Source organism: Rhipicephalus microplus, unplaced genomic scaffold (genome assembly GCF_043290135.1).
Source record: "Rhipicephalus microplus isolate Deutch F79 unplaced genomic scaffold, USDA_Rmic scaffold_20, whole genome shotgun sequence".
Classification (NCBI taxonomy): Eukaryota; Metazoa; Arthropoda; class Arachnida; order Ixodida; family Ixodidae; genus Rhipicephalus; species Rhipicephalus microplus.
In genome coordinates, this window is record NW_027464593.1 from 5865133 (window position 1) to 5884943 (window position 19811).

General features: G+C 44.5%; 1 protein-coding gene across 1 annotated transcript in view; it reads left to right on the forward strand.

Moving 5' to 3' along the window:
• LOC119180994 (uncharacterized) overlaps nucleotides 1-19811 on the forward strand; it is a 160105-nt gene that overhangs the window by 115130 nt on the left and 25164 nt on the right. Inside the window, exons 11-12 of the mRNA XM_075883682.1 lie at nucleotides 13013-13152; nucleotides 15733-15847. Coding sequence (XP_075739797.1) covers nucleotides 13013-13152; nucleotides 15733-15847 — 255 coding nt within the window. The remainder of the gene's footprint in view (nucleotides 1-13012; nucleotides 13153-15732; nucleotides 15848-19811) is intronic.

Below are 19811 nucleotides of genomic sequence, written 5' to 3' on the forward strand. Positions count from 1 at the left end.
TCATTCGTTCTTCGCATATCATCAATTTCCGCTGTACATGGGATCTGCCATTCCTTTTGTTTTTTGTTTTTTTTTCTTTCTTTTTGCTTTTCTTGTTTTTTGTCTTCTTCACGTTTTCTTTTTTTAGTTTTTGACACGTGTTTGTTTACCGGTTGTGTGCCATCGATTATGGAAGTGATTATTTTGGTATATCGCGCTTGATCATGAGAGAGGGAGGTTGGGAATGACGTACATGTGTGTTATGAATTTATTAGTGTTCACTTCGGAACAAAATTTTCAGTTGCTAGTAAACGCTCGTCTGTGTTCTTCCTGAGTGTGCGTAAATTTCAGCGCTAGTTTTATTGTGAACCCTTAGTGACACACCCAACTGGCAGTCATTCTAAATGTAATTTCTAGTAGAAAGGACCCTGTTCCATGTTTTAACACCGCCTTCCTTTCTAACCCTGCCACCATCACCTCGTTAACCGCTCTATACGCTTGCAAGATTCGCAATGCCTCATAGTACAAACGAGCGTCGCTTTGCCCACCGATTGTGCAACTTTTGTGCGGGTTATTGGCTTCTACTCGTGGAAACAGCAGATGTTTACGCAAAAAACTGTCCTCGAATAGGAGCCATCAGGTTCGGTACTTCAAGAACTGCTTGCGAGTGGCCGTTCGCAGTCAGAGTGGAAATGAATACCATCATTACCGAGAGTGCCTTCGGCTGTCAGAGAGTGCCAAAGAAGCATACTGGAACCTGGCACGTCAAGGTTTACCCAAGGAGGAAAGACGCACAAGTACGGAAGGAAAGGCCATGATCCTAGGAGATCTGACATTGCCCAACCATCATAAAAAGCTTCTTCAACACGGACATCAGTTCTGTGTGGAACCGGTCCTCTCGCCTGTTGAGAAGGTGGAAGTGGCCAGGTCTTTGGTAAGCCGTGTGAAGGACGAGGAAAACCTCAAGTGCAGTACTAATTGCGTGAATGTGTGTTCATCTAGCAATGTAATACCACACATAGCAACGAAAACTGGACCTGTGATTAAGTTCCTGTCTGATAGCGGTAGTCGTATCGCGGTTTCGGATAAGGAGGGTTACTTTGGAATTTTGCCGGAAAAGCTCTATTTTAAGAACGCGCAGGTCACTATAGAAAAAAATTTCCGGAAAGTTTATGAGAAGGTCAGCCTTGTAAAACGTTGGGCCGTTAGGAAGCTAGCTGACGTGAACCTGAGCAGGTTGTCCTCTGTGATAAAGGGCGAAAAGGGTTTGTTGGAGGAAGCGTTCTTTACGGTAAAAACACACAAGCAAAACCTTCCGTTCCGAACCATTGTCTCAGAAAGGGGTACCTGGCTACAGCTTGTTTCCGAGTTTTTACAAAAGCATTTGAAGGCGCTCCGGTTTTTTACCCATTTTTCGTTTCCAACTACATCGAAGTAGTAGACTATTTAAAAGGGAGATGGTGTAAGGGTCACCGATTTCTTCAGTAATGATATCGTCAATCTGTTTTATTCTGTTCTGCATGGTCCGTTACTACAAAGCGTAAAAAAGTCCATCACAGACGAAAGGATGAAGTAGCTTTTTGTACCGCAAGTGGTGTGTCTGTAGAAGGTATTATGGTATTTTGGCAATTTATCTGAGTTCTTTCACGCTAGTGGGGTGGAATGGACAATTGTACGTCCGGTAGGATGGGATTTGCATTGGGTCTAGTGTCACCCGATCTTGTGCAATGTTTTTTTTTAATGCGAAGCATTTCTTGGGGAACTTCGGCGACCTTGAGCGTATCTATCTATCTATCTATCTATCTATCTATCTATCTATCTATCTATCTATCTATCTATCTATCTATCTGCCTACGACTTTTAGCTCTCCTGACTGCTTCGATAGTGGTATCAATACCAAACTTGGTATGGCATAACATGACTGTACGGAGATAATATCTGACTAGTCATAACATGAAAATGATATGTATGTCATGATTGTTATGATTTACATATTATCGTCCTGCAGCTGTTGCGGTAGTTTTGTTCACATGACATGTTGCAAACCTAGTATGGTAAGACATGATTGCATGGCGAACAAAAGCGACAGACCCTAACATGAAAATCATGAAATACGTGTCAAGTCGCAACTTGACTACATGCCACGCTCATGATGCGCTGACGGCCGTTCTGCTAGCTTCACTTATGCCAAATGTCGTATTACGGGACGTAGGTGGATGACGAAGGTATGATACTGGTACATACATGATAACCATGAGATGCGTGTCATGTGACAACATGAATACATGCCACACTCATGATGCAGTCGTGGCTGTTTCGCTAGCTTCACATGTGCCAAAGTTTGTATTGCGCAACGCCAAGGGATGACGAAGGCAAGTGACTGGTGCAAACATGATTATCATGAGATCCATGTCATGTGAGAACATGACTAAATGCCACACAAGGCGCTGGTCCTGTCATATACTTGCAGGCACGCACCTCACTGCGTTGCTTTGACGCATGCACGTTTCAGCGCGCCTGGCATCCCTCCAAGAAGAAGACGCAGCGTGTTCTGCGTAACGCATCGGTGCGAAATGCCGCATGTCGCATTTCGCACCGGTTGCCGTCGGGCCGCACCAACAGACGCTCACGCACCGGTCGTGCCAGGTGTCAGACTATAGAGTTCTCGCGTTTTGCTAACGTAACGTCGCTGAGCCCAGCGTGCGCGAGAGTCAACGCTACGTTCAAGTATATTGGGTCCTTCATGGTGCGCTCGCAACCGTTTCGCCAGCTCCACATATGCTAAATTTGGTATCACGTGGCGTGAATAGATGACGAAGGTAAACGACACATACAAACACGATAATCATGACACGTAAGTCATGTAAGGCATCATTTACTTTCACCTCGTGACATTGTGCTGATTTTAAAGTGACACATCAACCCTTCTCATTCGTGCTTCGCACATCACCGATTCCCACTTTACGTGGGATCTGCCAATTTATTTTTTTGGCAAACACGACACAGCAGTAGGTAAAAAGCTAGATAATATGGCTCCGAAGCTGATCAGATTCGTAGGTGACTTCCTTGTTTTGATGAAAACGATCGGGGTATGAGCACGTTCACGAAAAAGAGAACTTTTAAGAAAAACGGGTGCAGCTTACAGTTTACGTTTGAGGTGCCAACGGAACGATGCATTCAGTTTCTGCACCTAATAATTAGGTTTTCTCCATTTCGCACGTGTTGGATGTCTCACCCTAGATCGGAAAAAACCATTGCTGAGCTATCATTTGGCACATTCGAAGATAGTAACGAATGGGATTGCAACTTTTTGCATCAAAGCTCTCTCATAAAATCATGCGTACACTCAATGAATGAGAGCGTTTCCGCTCAGATCAAGTGCTTGAGGGGAGCTGGTTACCGAAATTATTGTATCCTATTGGCCTGTTAGAAGAATCGTCGGGAACTGAAAAGTACAATGGTCGGCACACGTGAATAGGACAGACATTTTGAGGGGGAAAAAGACCGGACAGTGGTTATCCGGTATCTCCACAATATTTCACATCGGTTGAAAAAAGTTGCATTAAGGTACGGCGTGCGGGTTGTCTTTTCAGCTGAAAACAAACTATCGCAGATTTGCGCAGCAGTAGAAAGGCTAGCCAACAAGAAAGTAAAAGGAAAATTGGACAGATGTAGCATAAAACATGGCAGGGGGTACGTTGACTGCAAAAAAAACATGTTGTATACGGAACTCCTTTCACATGTGGAAAGGAATACGTCGGTCAGATGGGTCGTTGCCTGAATGTGCGCCTTCGTCAACATGAGAATCCACTAAGGGGGCGCCTTATTTACACTTAGCGATGCACTGCAAGAAGTGCACCTGCCAACCGATATTTTCAGACGCATGAATAATTGACAGCCAAAAGAAGCGGATGACGAGAGAAATAATGGAAGCTTATAGAATTAGGAAAGGAGGTGACAGTTGCGTCAGTCAAGCGTCTCTCCTGCTAACTGATGCGGAATTTGCTTTTTTGGACGTAAAAAATGTCACTGCATTTTCTTTTTTATTTTTTTATTTCATAACAGGAAAGCAACAAAGGATGAACCAATTTTTTTTTTCAAGTCAGTTTTCATTGAAAACAGCACCTAAACCACATCTGGCCTCGCTTTCTTCAAACGGTCCCGCCTTCTTTGCTTGAAGCTTGTGTCCTCGATATGGGCCTACAATAAAGCAATAAGGCGAAAAGTCAAACACGGCACCGAAGACATATAGGCAGTCCACTTATACAATTTGTCTACGAGAACTAAATAAAACCGAGTTCACGATATCAAAAAATCTTTGTGGCCGGTTATGAAATAAATGGACGACCGAAAATAAGCAGATGCCCGGTACAGTGGAAATTGATGATATGCGAAGCACGAATGATGAAGGTTCATATGCCTCTCTTAAATCACCACAACATTACAAGGTGTCACGATTACAAGGTGTCACGACTTCCGTGTCACGGTTATCATGTTTGGTTGTGTAGTTTACCTTCATCATCTATACACGTCGCGTGATGCCAAATTTACTATATGTGAAGCTAGCGAAACGGCCACGAGCATGCTATGAGCGTGGTATGTCTCATGTTCTTACATGACATGCGTCTCATGAGTATCGTGATCGCCCCAGTCATATACTTTCGTCCTCGATTAACGTCATGTAACACCAAATTTGGTATATGTGGTGCTTGCGGAACAGCCTAAACTGCATCATGAAGGGCCCAATATACTCCAACGTAACGGTGACGCGCGCGCACGCCCCGCAAAGCGACGCTGCGTTAGCAAAACGCGAGCACTTGATAATCTGACGCCAAGCGCGACCGGCGCAGCCCGACGGCGACTGGCGCGAAATGAGACATGCTGCGTTTGATGCCACTGTGTTACCCCGACAGCACTGCGTATGCGTCTTTTCCAGACGAACGGACGCGGACGCGCTGAAACGTGCATGCATCAAAGCAACGCAGCGCGCCCCTGCGAGTATATAGCAGGACTCGTGCCTGACGGGGCGACGCCGGCGTGACGCGCCTGGTCACGTCGAAATGTATTGGCACCTTCACCGTGGCATGTAGTCATGTTCTGGCATGACACGCATCTCATCATTATCACGTTTGCACCACCCACATACCTTCGTCACCCATTGACGTCACGTAGTACCAAATTTGGCATATGTGAAGCTAGAGAAACGGCCGCGAGCGCATCATAAGTGTGGCATGTAGTCTTATTGTTACATGACACGCATGTCGTGATTATCATGTTTGGATGCGTCATTTGCCTATATCGTCCGTTCGTGTCACGTAATGCCGATTTTTGGTATATGTGTAGCTAGCGAAACCAGTATGTCAGCATCCATACCGCGTAGCTCCTAAATAAAGGGAGGCGATAAAGAAGCAATTACAGGAGATGTTCGACGACGATGTCATACAGCCCTCCAAAAGCCCATGGACATCGCCGGTAGTACTTTTGAAGAAGAAGGACAACACCATGCGGTTCTGTGTAGATTACAGAAAACTCAACCTCATGACGAAGCGGGACGTGTACCCACTCCCACGAGTCGACGATACGTTGGATAAACTGCGCAATGCTCGCTTTTTTCATCGTTGGTCCTAGAGAGCGGGTACTGGCAAATAGAAGTTGACGAACGAGATTGTGAGAAGACAGCATTTGTGACACCCGATGGACTCTAAGAGTTCAAAGTACTTTCATATGGTTTGTGCTCTGCTCCCGCTACCTTCCAGAAAATGACACTGTGCTCTCCACAATCAAATGGCAGTGATGCCGTGTCTATCTTGATTACGTAGTAATTTTTTCCGCTACGTTCGAGCAGCCCGTGCAGAGATTGAGAACGGTACTGGACGCTATTCGCATGACTGCGCTGACGATCAAACCGAAAAGTGCCACTTGGGATTCCGGGAGCTTCGATTCCTCGGGCACATTGTCAGTTCTCACCCGGATAAGATCACTGCAGTTGAAAATTTTTCAAGGCCAAGAGACAAAAAAGCTATGCGACGTTTCCTGGGGCTTTGTGCCTACTATAGGTGCTTCGTTGAAAACTTCTCCAAGATTGCGGAACCACTGACACGGCTTATGAAGGAAGGTGTGCCATTCATCTGGCACCAAAAGCAAGAAGACGCCTTCTCTGAGTTACGATGGCGTTTCCAGTCACCTCCCATACTCGCTCATTTTGATGAAGATGCCAAAACAGACATTCATACGGACGCCAGCAACGTTGGCCTCGGTGCTATTCTCTTTCAGCGGCAAAAGGGGGAAAAGTTATTGCTTATGCAAGCCGCACTCTGTCGAAAGCTGACTATAATTATTCAGCTACGGAAAAGGAATGTCTGGCAGTTATATTGGCCATCAGTAAAATCCGTCCATATTTACATGGTAGACCATTCCGAGCTATCAGTTACCATCATTCATTGTGCTGGCTTGCGAACCTTAAGGATCCTTCCAGAAGACTTGCTAGATTGAGCCTGCGTCTACAAAAATATGACATCACCGAAGTCTACAAATCTGACCACAAGCACAATCACGCGGGTTGCTTGTCACGAGCACCAGTCCAGACCTCGTCTCCGGAGCATGAACAAGACTCCACATTTCTCGGAACTGTGAATGTGTCGGAGATGGCTCATGATCAGCGAATGGACCCAGAATTACTTCTGCTCATTTAATACTTAGAGGGGCAGCAAGTCGAAGTACAACGAGTTTTCGTCTGCGGACTACGTTCCTACGTCCTCCGCAACAATGTTCTCTACAAGAGAAACTTTCAACACACTGGTGAAACGTTTCTATTGCTGATACCATCATCGCTGCGAGCGGAAATTTTAGAAGCAAGTCATGGTGACCTAACGGCAGGTCACTTGGGCATTAGTAGGACTTTGGCAAGAATCCGCCAGAGATAGTACTGGCCAAAATAATGGATTCAGTACAGCATTATGTAAGATCATGCCGAGAATGCCAAAGATGCAAAGTACCACCCCTAAAGCCAGCAGGTCTTTTGAAACTGATAGAGCCACCGGAAGTCCCGTTTGAGCAGGTCAGAATGGATTTGCTAGGACCATTTCCCATGTCACCGTTCGGGAAGCACTGAATAATTGTAGCAACCGACTACATGACCCGGTATGCCGAGACGTCACCTCTCACAAAAGGAACGGTAAATGAAGTGGCTTAGTTTTTTGTTACCCAGATAGTGCTGCGACTTGGTGCACCTAAAGTCCTTATAACTGACAAAGGGACTGCGTTTGGCGTTCACTGCCAGGCTAGTATAGTCTGTCATGAAACTAACGCACACCGACCACAGAGTAACTACAGCGTATCATCCGCAAACTAACGGGTTAACTGAAAGGCTGAACAGGACGCTTGCTGACATGATCTCGATGTATGTGGACGTCGAGCATCGGACACTATATTACCGTATGCTACATTTGCATACAATACCGCAGTACAAGAGACAACCCACTTCACGCCATTTCAACTTTTTATGGTCGGACAGTAATAACGACATTAGACGCGATGCTGCCTGTAACAACACGAATGAAGAGGACCCTGACATAATCGAATATGTAGAAAGGACAGAAGAGGTGCGACAACTAGCATGGAACCACATCATTCAACAGAAGGACGTCAACGCGTACCGTTACAATCTAAGACGAAGGGACGTTCAGTACTCCCCTGGAGACCAAGTGTGGGTCTGGACACCTGTACGTGCACGTGGCCTATCAAAAAAGGTTATGCGGCGCTATTTTGGCCCTTACAGGGTTCTTCGTCAGCTAGGCCCATCAAACTACGAAGTGATCCCTGAAGGTCAAGTATGCACAACACGACGCCCGAATCTCCCGGAAGTTGTACATGTAGTACGGATGAAACCATACTACGACGGGAACTGAACAAGTGAACTGACTCACGTCGTCTAACTCAAGGACAAGTCCTATTGTTTAGAAACTGTCAGCTGGCTCTACGCATTGGGGCGATGCGTGCTAGGAGGGGGACTAATGCCACAGCTCGACCATCGCAGAAGACGCGTGCCACAATTCGCGTTCGTAAAAGCCGCCACACAAGTAGCAAGAAAACCGTGCCATGGAACCCCGTCCTGCACGCGCCACGACGCTACACCACAGGACCAGCACGAGACTCGAGGGGCAGATGAAGAGGCCGACGAAGTTCGAGTCAGCGAGCAAGAGGCATTTTGGCTGACCAGTTTTAGTTTTGAGTTTACGGGCACAAGTTCGCCCTAAATAAAGAGTTTATATAGTGCCAGGTGTTATATTTATTCGTAACAATATACTGACGGACGAAAGACGGATGGTCGCACCGACGGACAGATGAATGGACGGACGGATGGACAGACAGACAGACAGACAGACAGACAGACAGACAGACAGACAGACAGACAGACAGACAGACGGACGGACGGACGGACGGACGGACGGACGGACGGACAGACAGACAGACAGACAGACAGACAGACAGACAGACAGACAGACAGACAGACAGACAGACAGATGCCGCCAGTGGATGGTTCATGGTTTGCGGATAAAACAATTTGAAGCTTCGCCCCGCTCATCATCATTCACTCTGTGAATATGCTGCGATCTTTTTTTTTTTTTGAAAAGTCCTAAAGAAACAAAGTTTATAGCAACATTTTTTTTTTGCTTGAAGGTTGTGTAGCGCGCTAAAACGAATGTACTTTCTGCATATTAATCCGTCTCCTCTTGTAATTTAACTTCAGGACAAAGTGAGAAATGTGTCATCTGGGAAGAGAAAGTGTGGAGGCTTTTGGAAGGTGGCTGAAAAGTGGTGTCTATAAACTCAGCGATCAAGGGAGCTTCACTATTTCAGGTGCGAGGCTTCAGGAAGGCTTTAAGTCCTTCCGTATTAGAGTAGCTAGTAAACCTAATTGTTACCCATTTTTTCTATACATACAAACCAGGACTACGGACTTATGCAAATGTGTGGCCCATGGGATGGCTTCTTGCTGTCCCATAATTGAGTACCAAGTACTCTAGATGGTTAACAACTTTTTTACATAAAAATTGGCAAATCCCACGTATACTGGGAATCGATGATATGCGAAGCACGAATGAGAAAGGTGGATATGTCACTTTAAAATCAGCACAACGTTACAAAGTGCAGGTAAATTATGCCGTACATGACTTCTGTGTCATGATTATCATATTTGAATTTGTCGTTTACTTTTGTCATCTATTCACGTCACGTGATACCAAATTTACTATGTGTGGAGCTAGCGAAACACCCGTGAGTACCTTATGCGCGTGGTATGTTGTCATGTTCTTGCATGACACGCATGTAGGATTATCATGTTTGCACCAGTTATATATTTCGTCATTCATTGACGTCACGTAACACCTAATTTGACATATGAGGAGCAAGCGAAACGGCCGCGAGGACATCATGAAGGGTCCAATATACTCTGACGCAACGTTGACGCACGCGCAGGCTGGGCGCAGCGAGGCCACGCTAGCAAAACGCGATAACTCTACAGTCTAACGCCAGGCGCGGCCAGCGTCCGTCGGCACGGCCCCACGGCAACCGGCGCGAAATGCGACATGCTGCATTTCGTGCGGATGCGTTACCCAGACAACACTGTGTCTCCCTTATTTCATGATGGGGGGACGCCGGACGCGCTGAAACGCGCATGCGTCAAAGCAACGCAGTGCGGCGCGTGCCTGCGAGTATATGGCAGGACCTGCGCCTGGCGTGGCAACGCCAGCGTTACCCAACGAAATGAATGCTGCAGAGCACATGCACCGCGTCACGTCGGAATTTATTGGCGCCTTGACTGTGACGTGTAGTGATGTTCTCATAAGGCACGCATCACATGATTATCATGTTTGCACCAGTCACATATCTTCGTCATCTATTGACGTCACGTAACACCAAATTTGGCATATGTGAAGCTAGCGAAACGGCCGTGAGCGCATAATGAGCGTGGCATGTAGTCATGTTGTTACAAGACACGCATGTCGAGGTTATCATGTGTAGATGTGTGATTTACCTATGTCGTCCGTTCGCGCCACGTAATACCAAGTTTGCTATATATGTAACTAGCGAAACAGCTGCGAGTGCATTATGAGCGTAGCACGTAGTCATGTTGTTACATGACACGCGTCTCGTCTTTATCATGTTTTCACCAGTACCATACATTCGTCATACATTCACGTCTTGTAATACCAAATTTGATTTAAGTGAAGGTAGCGAAACGGCCACGAGCGCATCATGAGCGTGGCATGTAGTCGTGTTGTTACATGACATGCATGTCATGATTTTAATGTTAACATCTGTCGCTTCTTTTCGCCATGCAGTCATGTCATACCATACCAGTTTTGCAACACGCCATGTGAACGAAAACACCGCAAGAGCTGTAGGACCATGAAATGAAAATCATCACATTCATGACATACGTATCATGACTTTCATGTTATGACTTGTCAAATGTGCTCTTCTACAGTCATGTTATTCTATGCCAAGTTCAGTATCGATACCATTATCGAAATGACCAGGAGAGCTAAAAGTCGTAGGCGGCTAGATAGATAGATAGATACGCTCAAAGTCACCGAAGTTCGCTAAGAAATGCTTCGCATGTAATAAAACTTCACCTTTTCCACTACTTTTCTGTAATAACCGCGACAGCTTACTGCTCTCTCATAGTACAGTGCTCAGGAGTTCTTTGAAGTTTTCACAGAGAGACTATTTATTACGAAAAGCTGATTTTTGTCAGCTTTTATATATCGCTGGCATGCTACTCTGTATAGGGATGGGGAAGGCGACTGAAACGTTTCAGTAGAGAAAAAGAAATATATGACAAAAAGTTGGGACCAGGTTAGCCTGACAAAATGATTTATATTAGGGCATCAGGTAAATCGAAGCTTTTCTATGTGAGATGTCGTATTATTAGAGCCTTCCGACAAGGCCCATATCGTATAGGTAGTCAATCAATAACAGTATGATGCGAGGATGTTTAGAAGGTCCACGCACAGGGCGTAGTATGTTGCGCAACGTAAATTGTTTGTGGCAGGTCGTGTCCCTTTCTTGCCCCATGTACCGCTCACCGTGGTACATGGGGCATTGTAGTATTATGTGCTGCGCTGTCTTCATGCTGCCACAGTCATCACAGCAAGAACTTGTGGTACGCCCTATTTTGTTTATGTAACTGTTCTTGTAAGACAGGTTCAGTCGAAGACGATGATATAACGTATCTAGGCGGCAACAAAATGAGTGGAAGAATTCTGCGCTCAGTTCACAATTTATTCGAATCAGGTAAACGGCTGAAAACGACCCTCTCACACTGTACAGTACAGTATACCATACATTACCAAACTTCTTTAAATTGCGGAGCATTTCTTGGCGAACTTCGCGGAATTTGAGCGTATCTATCTATCTATCGATCTATCTATCTATCTATCTATCTATCTATCTATCTATCTATCTATCTATCCGCCTACGACTTTTAGCTCTCCTGGCCGTTTGGATAATGGTTACGATACCAAAATCGGTATGGCGTAACGTGACTGTATGGCAAGCATAAGTAATTAGTCATAACATGAAAATCATGGCATGTACGTCATGAATGCCATGGTTTAAATCACATGATCTTGCTGCTCTTGCAGTGGTTTCGTTCACGTGACGTATTGCAAAACTGCTATGGTATGACATGCCTGTATTGTGAACATATGAGACAGATCCTAACGTCGAAATTATCGCATGTGTCTCATATAAAACATGACTACATCCTGCGTTCATAGTGTGCTCGCGGTCGTTTCACTAGCTTCACATATACAAAATTTGCTGTTACGTGACGTGCATTGATGACTAAGGTATATGACACGTCTAAACATGATAATAATGACATGCTTGTCATATAAAACATGACTAAATGTCACGCTCATGCTGCTTCACGGCCGTTTCGCTGGCTTCATATACACCAAATTTGACATTCCGTGACGTGAATGAATGACAAAGGGTATATGATTGGTGAAAACATGATAATAGTGTTATGTAAGAACATGACAAGGTACAAAAGTGCTCGCGGCCATTTCGCTAGCTTAACATATACCAAATTTGGTATGACGTGATGTGAATGTACGACGAAGGTAAATGACATGTCCACACACGATAATCATGACATGCGTTTCATGTAAAACATGACCACATGCTACGCTCATAGCGTGCTCACGCTCGTTTCGCCAGCTGCACATATTATCGCGTGTAGTGAATAGGCGACGAAAGTATATGACACGTCCAAACACGAAAATCATGACATAGAAATCGTGTACGGGATAATTTACGCCCACCTCGTAACGTTGTGTTTATTTTAAAGTGACATATCAACTTTCCTTATTCGTGCTTCGCACATCATTGATTACCACTGTGTGGGATCTGCCAACTTTTGATTTCTAGGAATTAAAAAAAGGAACTGTGGCAAGATTTATTCCCCAGAATGGAAATGAAACGGAATGGAGGTGTTCATTACGCAGCACTGCTCCAGAGTTCCCTCAAGTGTATTTATATGAAACTTCATTCTTTTAGCAACTTGTTCACTTCGTGCTGAGACGGCTATGGGCAGACCACGAAAATTTAACGACAACAGAAAGAACAGCGTGAGTACAATGCTGTACGAAAGCAAGTAAGTCTTGCTGAATAAGGTAGCGGGACCAATCGCTGGCGACCACAGTGACCACGAAGGAATCGTCGCTATCATTAATAAAGAAACATAGCCCCTCACCGCCCACCAATTACATGAGAGCGTTAGACGCAGCTTTGGCCAGTTTTCTTTTTTCCCCTGTCTTTGCTTGATCACAAAGCCCGCTCAATTTCATAGAGTGGATTTTTCGATCTGTAGGAGGGATCTGTCCGTGTAGGTCAACTTGCGATTTTTAGTGTGCGTACATTGAAGGTAACACAGAACCGACCGTAAATGCTGCAGAGCCGTTCCACGGTCATCTTGAGGAGTGCTCGTTCTCACACACGTTGTGCGACACTTCTTGCCGTGCAGGTTGCTCTCGGAGTTTAAGAAATGCGTCGCCAGCCTGGTACCGTGCCGAACGGGCAGCGATATCACGGTTCAGTTGAACTCCTTCTCGGCGGTGCTCACCGAAGGATACACCGAGCCGTGCAAGAATAAAAACATCAGTGGTGAGTTGAACAACATGCAAACACGGTGCGCAGGGGGGTTCTATATGAAGAAACGCGAACGGCGCGGTAAGCTGTTTTGATCACTTTTTTAATCTTGACGGCAACGAAAAGATGCTACAATGGGTTTCTTTTTATTGTATTGTGGAAGACTCTAGTAGCTTTTGATCAGCTTGCAGGGTACAACCGCTTGAAAATATCAAATTTGAAATATCGCATTTCTTTCCATCGTCCCTGTACTGCGCAGGCGCAAGGCAACGCTTCAGCATGTGAGACGTGCAGCTTTCGTTCAGCGGTGGAATGGACACAAACAAAGAAAAAAATGAGATTTGTCCCGTATAAGTAATTTACTCTCTCGCAATACCGAGAACACTACGCTTGCCACGAGAAAACGCTTCGTAAGTGATATAGAGTGAGCGAGAAGAAGAGGCTCATGGCGACGCCACCGGCCCCAATCGCCGTGACCTGAGAGATTTTGACGTTGTCTGCTAAGCCCCTAGAAAATTCCTAATTTGTGAAAACGAAGCGCATTGTCTTCCGAGGGAGATACAGAATGAGCATACCAAGTATTGGATAATTTCTCTGAGCCAACATTGCCAAAATAGCAAAAACACACTTTGAAACTCGTGATGTCACGTGCGGAGACTTTCGGTGCGGAAATTAAAAAAAATGTGATTTCGACTCCGACTTCCTCCTCTATAATAGAGTCATGGTATTGAAATTGAATACAATAAATTTTTCAACGTTCAGTAATCTGATAAGGGTCGAAAAGCGGTCTAGTTGGTATACATTCATACTGAAATATTGGCATCGCAAACTGACACGACGTCGAAGGAAGCGGGACGCGTTTGTTTGTCTCCTTTTTTGCACCTCATTAATTTGCTGCCAATATATCAATCTAAACTGATTCATTGTCTCACTTCAGTATACTTAAACGGCTAAATGCCCTGAAAAAGTCGTCGCCAAAAACACGTTGTGGAATTTCGGAACAGCGGATGAGCAAATGCTCTAAAAACCTCATTTTCTCTAGCGATCCTTCACGCATTAGAATAAAGTGTGCGCTCGGCCAATCAACGAGGTGTAGGAACTGTAACCCCGTGACTCATGTGCACAATCCACGCGTCCTCGAATGGTGATGTCTCGATAATTAAACTACATTTATTGACGCCGCCTCTAGAATCAGCCCTGTATTTCTTCTTTTATTTCTGCGATGTCGGCTGCCTCCTGAGAGAAAGAGGACTCAAACAGGCGCGCCGACTTTCTAAAAGGAGTGCGTAGAAAGAGTTTTGTGTTTTCGAATATACACTTGCATCTCTGTATGAAAATTTTGTCAGATTTTTGTTGCATCGTAATGCTAAAAACCTAAATTTGGTGCTTATCAAGTTTATCAAACCGTTGATGTCATATCAAAACGTATTTAAACATTCGCGCCAATCCAACTGACGTCTGGCTCTTGGCCAGCTTGAAATTTACATGGTAAATCTCGAAAAAAAAAACGCTGCTAGAAAATGAAGTTTTGGCAATTATTTTCAATTAATGTAGCATTTTTATTCTAAAAATGCCACAGTGGCGGACCGCGTAATATTCGATCATGCGGGGTCCTTTAGCCTGTACCTAAATGTAAGCACACGGACCTCAAGAATTATCGCTTACGTAAAAAAATGTGGCCTACATTAGAACCCGCGACCTGTGCTAGAATACCATGGATTTTTTTTTATTGCAACTAAGACCCTGGCGGCTGGTCGATATTTAGTTTGCAAACCGGTGACATTTGGGTCGTGGGTTTGATTTCGGCTGCGGTGGTCGCATTTATGTTCTCGAAGGAAATATACTTTTTTTAGTGCGCAGCAGGGAACGTTTCAGAAAGAAAGCAAGAGGAATTGAGCGCACTGTCCTACCCTTCTTTTTTCTCAAACGTTCTCTGCGCACTCAGAAAATATGTTTCTTTCAAAAACGCAATACCCACCAGCCCAAGTGCAGCCACTCTTTTGCAAATTTCTGTGTAGGCAATAACATAGGGGTCCGTGTAGCGTGCGAAATCTGTGCAGGTTAACGAATACCGGATGGCTGTAATTTCCTAAGCCCTTCAGTACGACGTCTCTCAATCGTATCGAGATTTCGGGACGTTAAACCCCAATTAATATTATTACTATCGTTGCTATTGTATTATTATTATTATTATTATTAGTAGTAGTAGTAGTAGTAGTAGTAGTAGTGGTGGTAGTAGTAGTAGTAGTAGCAGTAGTGGTAGTAGTTGTAGTAGTAGTAATTGTAGTAGTAGTAGTAGTAGTAGTAGTAGTAGTAGTAGTAGTAGTAGTAGTAGTAGTAGTAGTAGTAGTAGTAGTAGTGTGTTCTCTCTGTTTAGGCATGCTTCTTTCTTTTGTTTTTGTTTTTTTTTTGCTTTATCTCGCGTGGCAATTTGATTCCAAGGTTCACTCGAATGCAGAAATACACAATTTGAAAAATCCGAATATAAACGCACTGCCACGATTCAGCGCTAACGAATCATGCTCAAAGTGTCTTTTTTTGTTTTGTTTTGTGCGTGTGGCTTCAAAAATTGGTTCTTTATGCCTCCTTCCATAGGCTTCTGCGAGAAGATGATCCTGCTAAAGGACTACTTCTCTTGTAGCCTGACCTACTACCAGTCGTACGATGAGTTTGGTCACTCGTACCTGCTAACCAAGCAACACAGCTGCAAGTACGTATACCTTTATTTACAATAAGAAATTGACAAAAAATCGAATGGCTTCAACTATGTGATCACAAGCTTTCATTGAATTTTTTCTCTACTTTAAAAGATAACACTGTGTCCGAGTGGATTCGAGCCTTGCATGATGAATTCTTAGTATCAGGACGATTAGGCCACGCTGTATTCATCGATTTCAAAAGATAAATACAACCGTATACAATAACATTTCAGCTTTGTTGTTGTCCACGAAAAATGTGATGGTAGAACGTTCGAACTATACGCAGGCAAGCACTTACTAACCGGTACTAAGGAACATTCAGAGGCCTAGAATGGGAAGGGTTAGGGCTATGTTAACGAAGAGTACCTTAGTAATGTGCGCTTCGCCGACTATTTTTCGTTGCTGAGTAACTCAAGGTACGATTTGAAATTCATTATCATTGAATTATACAATAAGAGCAGAAAGGAAAGTCCTAAATTAATCTACAGAACACAAAAGTAATGCAGCACAACCTCGGAAAGGAACAATGCTTTGAGATAGGTAGCAGTGCACTTGAAATGGTAAAGAAGTACGTATACTTAGCACAGGTAGTAGCCGCGGAGCCTAACCACTAAATTGAAGTAAATAGAGTAAGAATGAGGTGAAACATATTCAGCAAGCATTGTCAAATTATTACTGGTAGATTGCCACTACCCTTCAAGAGGAAGGTATATGACAGCTGCGTCGTGCCGGTACTTACCTACGGAGCAGAAACCTGGAGACTTACAAAGACGGTTCAGCTAAACGACGCAGCAAGCTATCAAAAGTAAAATAACATGTGTAACCTTAGAATACAAGGAGAGGGCAGAGTGGGCCGGGGAACATACCGAAGTTTAAGAGGGAGACAGAAGGTTAAGTTGGCAGATGAGATTAAGAAGTTTGCTGGTATAAAATGGCAGCAGCAAGCACAGGACTGAATTAACTGGAGGAACAAGGAGGAGGCCTTTGCCCTGCGGTGGGCGTGGTCACGGTGATGATTATGATGACTAAAAAACATTCAAGGCATCTCCCACATAATTACGACTATCACATTAAACGTTCCAGCTGTTTTCTGGATTATCTGAGATTGCCGTTATTTTTAATGGATGTGAAAAGGGGCTATCGTAATGCAATTTCGTTGCGGGCTCCATTTCATGGCGCTTGTCAATCGGTGTTCACTTCATACTGATAAAACTTGCACAACCCTTGCGCAATTTACTTAAGGTGATTGGAAGATGCAAACTATTTTCTTTTTCATCTCAACCACTGTAGTGATGCTGCCGCGTACCCCTCGAAACCACCTACACGTCATCTGGTTTTGCATTGTCTCAGTGATTGAACGACCTTTGACCAAGCTATGTTACGGGGACGATATCAGGTATCGTACATCACGTTACTTCACTGAGACGGCATGATGACGTCATAATGACTTCACAAATTTTTGCGATCTGGGACGTCATATCATGATGATGATTTTCAGGGGTGAAGTTCTTTAATGTCAAAGCTTGTCCCTTGGCAGCGTTGGCGGGTGTCGCAGCCGCGATGAAGGAGAAGATGACGTCGATGATGATCACGGCCAACGACTGGCTTCGGCAGTTTATGACGTCTCGATATGCTCTGCGATGCATTTTGTATGACTGGAAACAACCAACAACCACGAGGGGAACGCGCAGAGAACTCGTCTCTCCCAACTTCAGGCTAGAACGACACCACAAAGCACTAATAGCGAAGGCAAAATAAATTTCGCAACTCAGCACAACACACCATTTAGTGTAAATAAACATTGTACATTATGTTACACCACGTCGACACCCACTTTCATACATGAGTGGTAAATGTCACGGGTGATTGACGGTAACACCGTAGAATCCGACTGCTTCATTCACTCACTATCCTTCCCTTCGTGGATATGTCGTGTTCTTCTATTACTCGTCCCCGAGTCCGAGAGACGCGGGACGCCGCATGCGCGGGACGCTGACGGGAAAATTTCGTGCTTAATTAGGCATCAGAGGCTCTCGCGTTAAAGGAAATATGCTTGCGCTTTCGTCAATTGAGTACGATGGTTGCTGGGGTGGCCATAGTGTTTAGGGTAAGCGGACTTATACTACACCGCTACGCGCGCCACTCAGGGTAAGATATCGCCTGACGTGTTCTCTTTGTTTATGAGTGAAGCACTTTAAGGGCCCGGCTCATCGTTCCGATGTACATCTCACGTGACGTAATCACGCTTACAGTAAAACGCTCAACACGGACCATAACAAGGCAAGTAATGCCGCAAATTGATTTGAATAGAATTGACCATGTCTATACAATCATGTAGTTGGGAGAAATTGCAAGTAATAGCAACTCTTAACATCGCTAAAAACGCTTCGAAAACATGCGCCTTATTCTGGGGCATCGCCAGGAAATCGCGCCACCGTCGCGCCAAAAATATATCTCTCCAAGCTGCACTTCGCCGATCACTCCATCTGAAGGGGCCCAGAAGCTGACGGACCTTGCTGCCGAGGACAAGTGTCTGAGCTGCTACAACAACCAAGAGGTCGATAAAGCGCATGAACAAAGTGCACCAACGAGTATATAGTGCGCTTGTCGCACCCCGAGTTGTAGAACTTGCGGAACTATACGTTATCAATCGATCAATGCTTAGTTGATCAAGTTAATAGAAAAATGGTTACATAAGTATTTGGGCCATTAGCCTGTGTGGCTAGTTACTGGTCCGATCCATTACATGAGTATTATATATCATGTAAGAAGCAGACATGCAGTTAATATCACTTTGAATCTTCATACTAATTCAGTGACAGAATAGCTTCAAAGTATATTATATCTATTTAGCTGCACTGTACAATAAATACAAAATTACCTATATAATTTTGGTAGGGAAGTATTAAGAAAGAAAAGGCATGAATTGTATGAATACGGGACATAGGAACACAAGAAAAAAAATATGTGCAGAATTCGTGGACAAGACTGCGTTGAATAACCAAAACAGAATTTTCAAAAGAAGAAAAAAAACATATACGCTAGGCAAGTTGTAATAAGAGTATGGTCGTGAGCTTTAGCTGGGAACATTATTGCTTTACAAAATGCATTTTGAAGATCAAATTAAAGTTACGTCCAAGTTAATTTTCAAGTGAAATTGGATTGCGTATTTTAGCATCAGTGAACTGGAGCTAAAATATGGAACGCAATCTGTTCAAAATCCACTCGATGCACAGAAATCCTACATGCTCGCCTGAAATATTGACGCAATCGTCGGTAGGGTAAATTGAGCAGTTGGAATTCTATCAACTGGGATGCCTGCGTAGCCTTGAAAGTGCAAGCTGCGATTCCCGTTCGTACTGTGAACTTCGCACTTGTGGAGTGGCACGTGCTTTTTTTGTTTTAACATGAAAGTGTCCTATGCCAGGGGCTACTAAGGTTTCAATGACGTATTTCCGTCAGGGAAATGTCGTTGCGAGAATGCGCATGGTCAAATCTCAAAGAAAAGATGTTCTGGCAGCGGGAGTTGAACCCGCGCCCTCTCGGTTGGTGACAACAGATGCCGGGCACGCTATTCATCGCGCAACGGCCACACACTGGGCAGGGGCACAAGCGGGCCGTTTATATTTACCATTTTCATCTCGCGGTGCTCTTGTTCGGCGGAGTGCTGTCGGCGTCCGAGAGCGGTTGATTGTTGTAATGGATCACGACCGTGACATATGGCTATGTTCTGGCACATCGCGTACGTGGATGAAGGAACATTCTGAAAAGTGGATGAAGTGCTTTGTAGAAAAATTCCGGCTCGTGTCGCCATCTTGTCACCGCCTATGGCTCTTTCACAAGTGTAGCAATAATCGGCAATGGCACTTCTGGACACTCATGATTAAAAATAGCGCATGAACATGACACACAAACGAAGAATACACGAGGTGTAAGAACGCGAGACACAAACGAAAAATACATGGCGCCGATCTT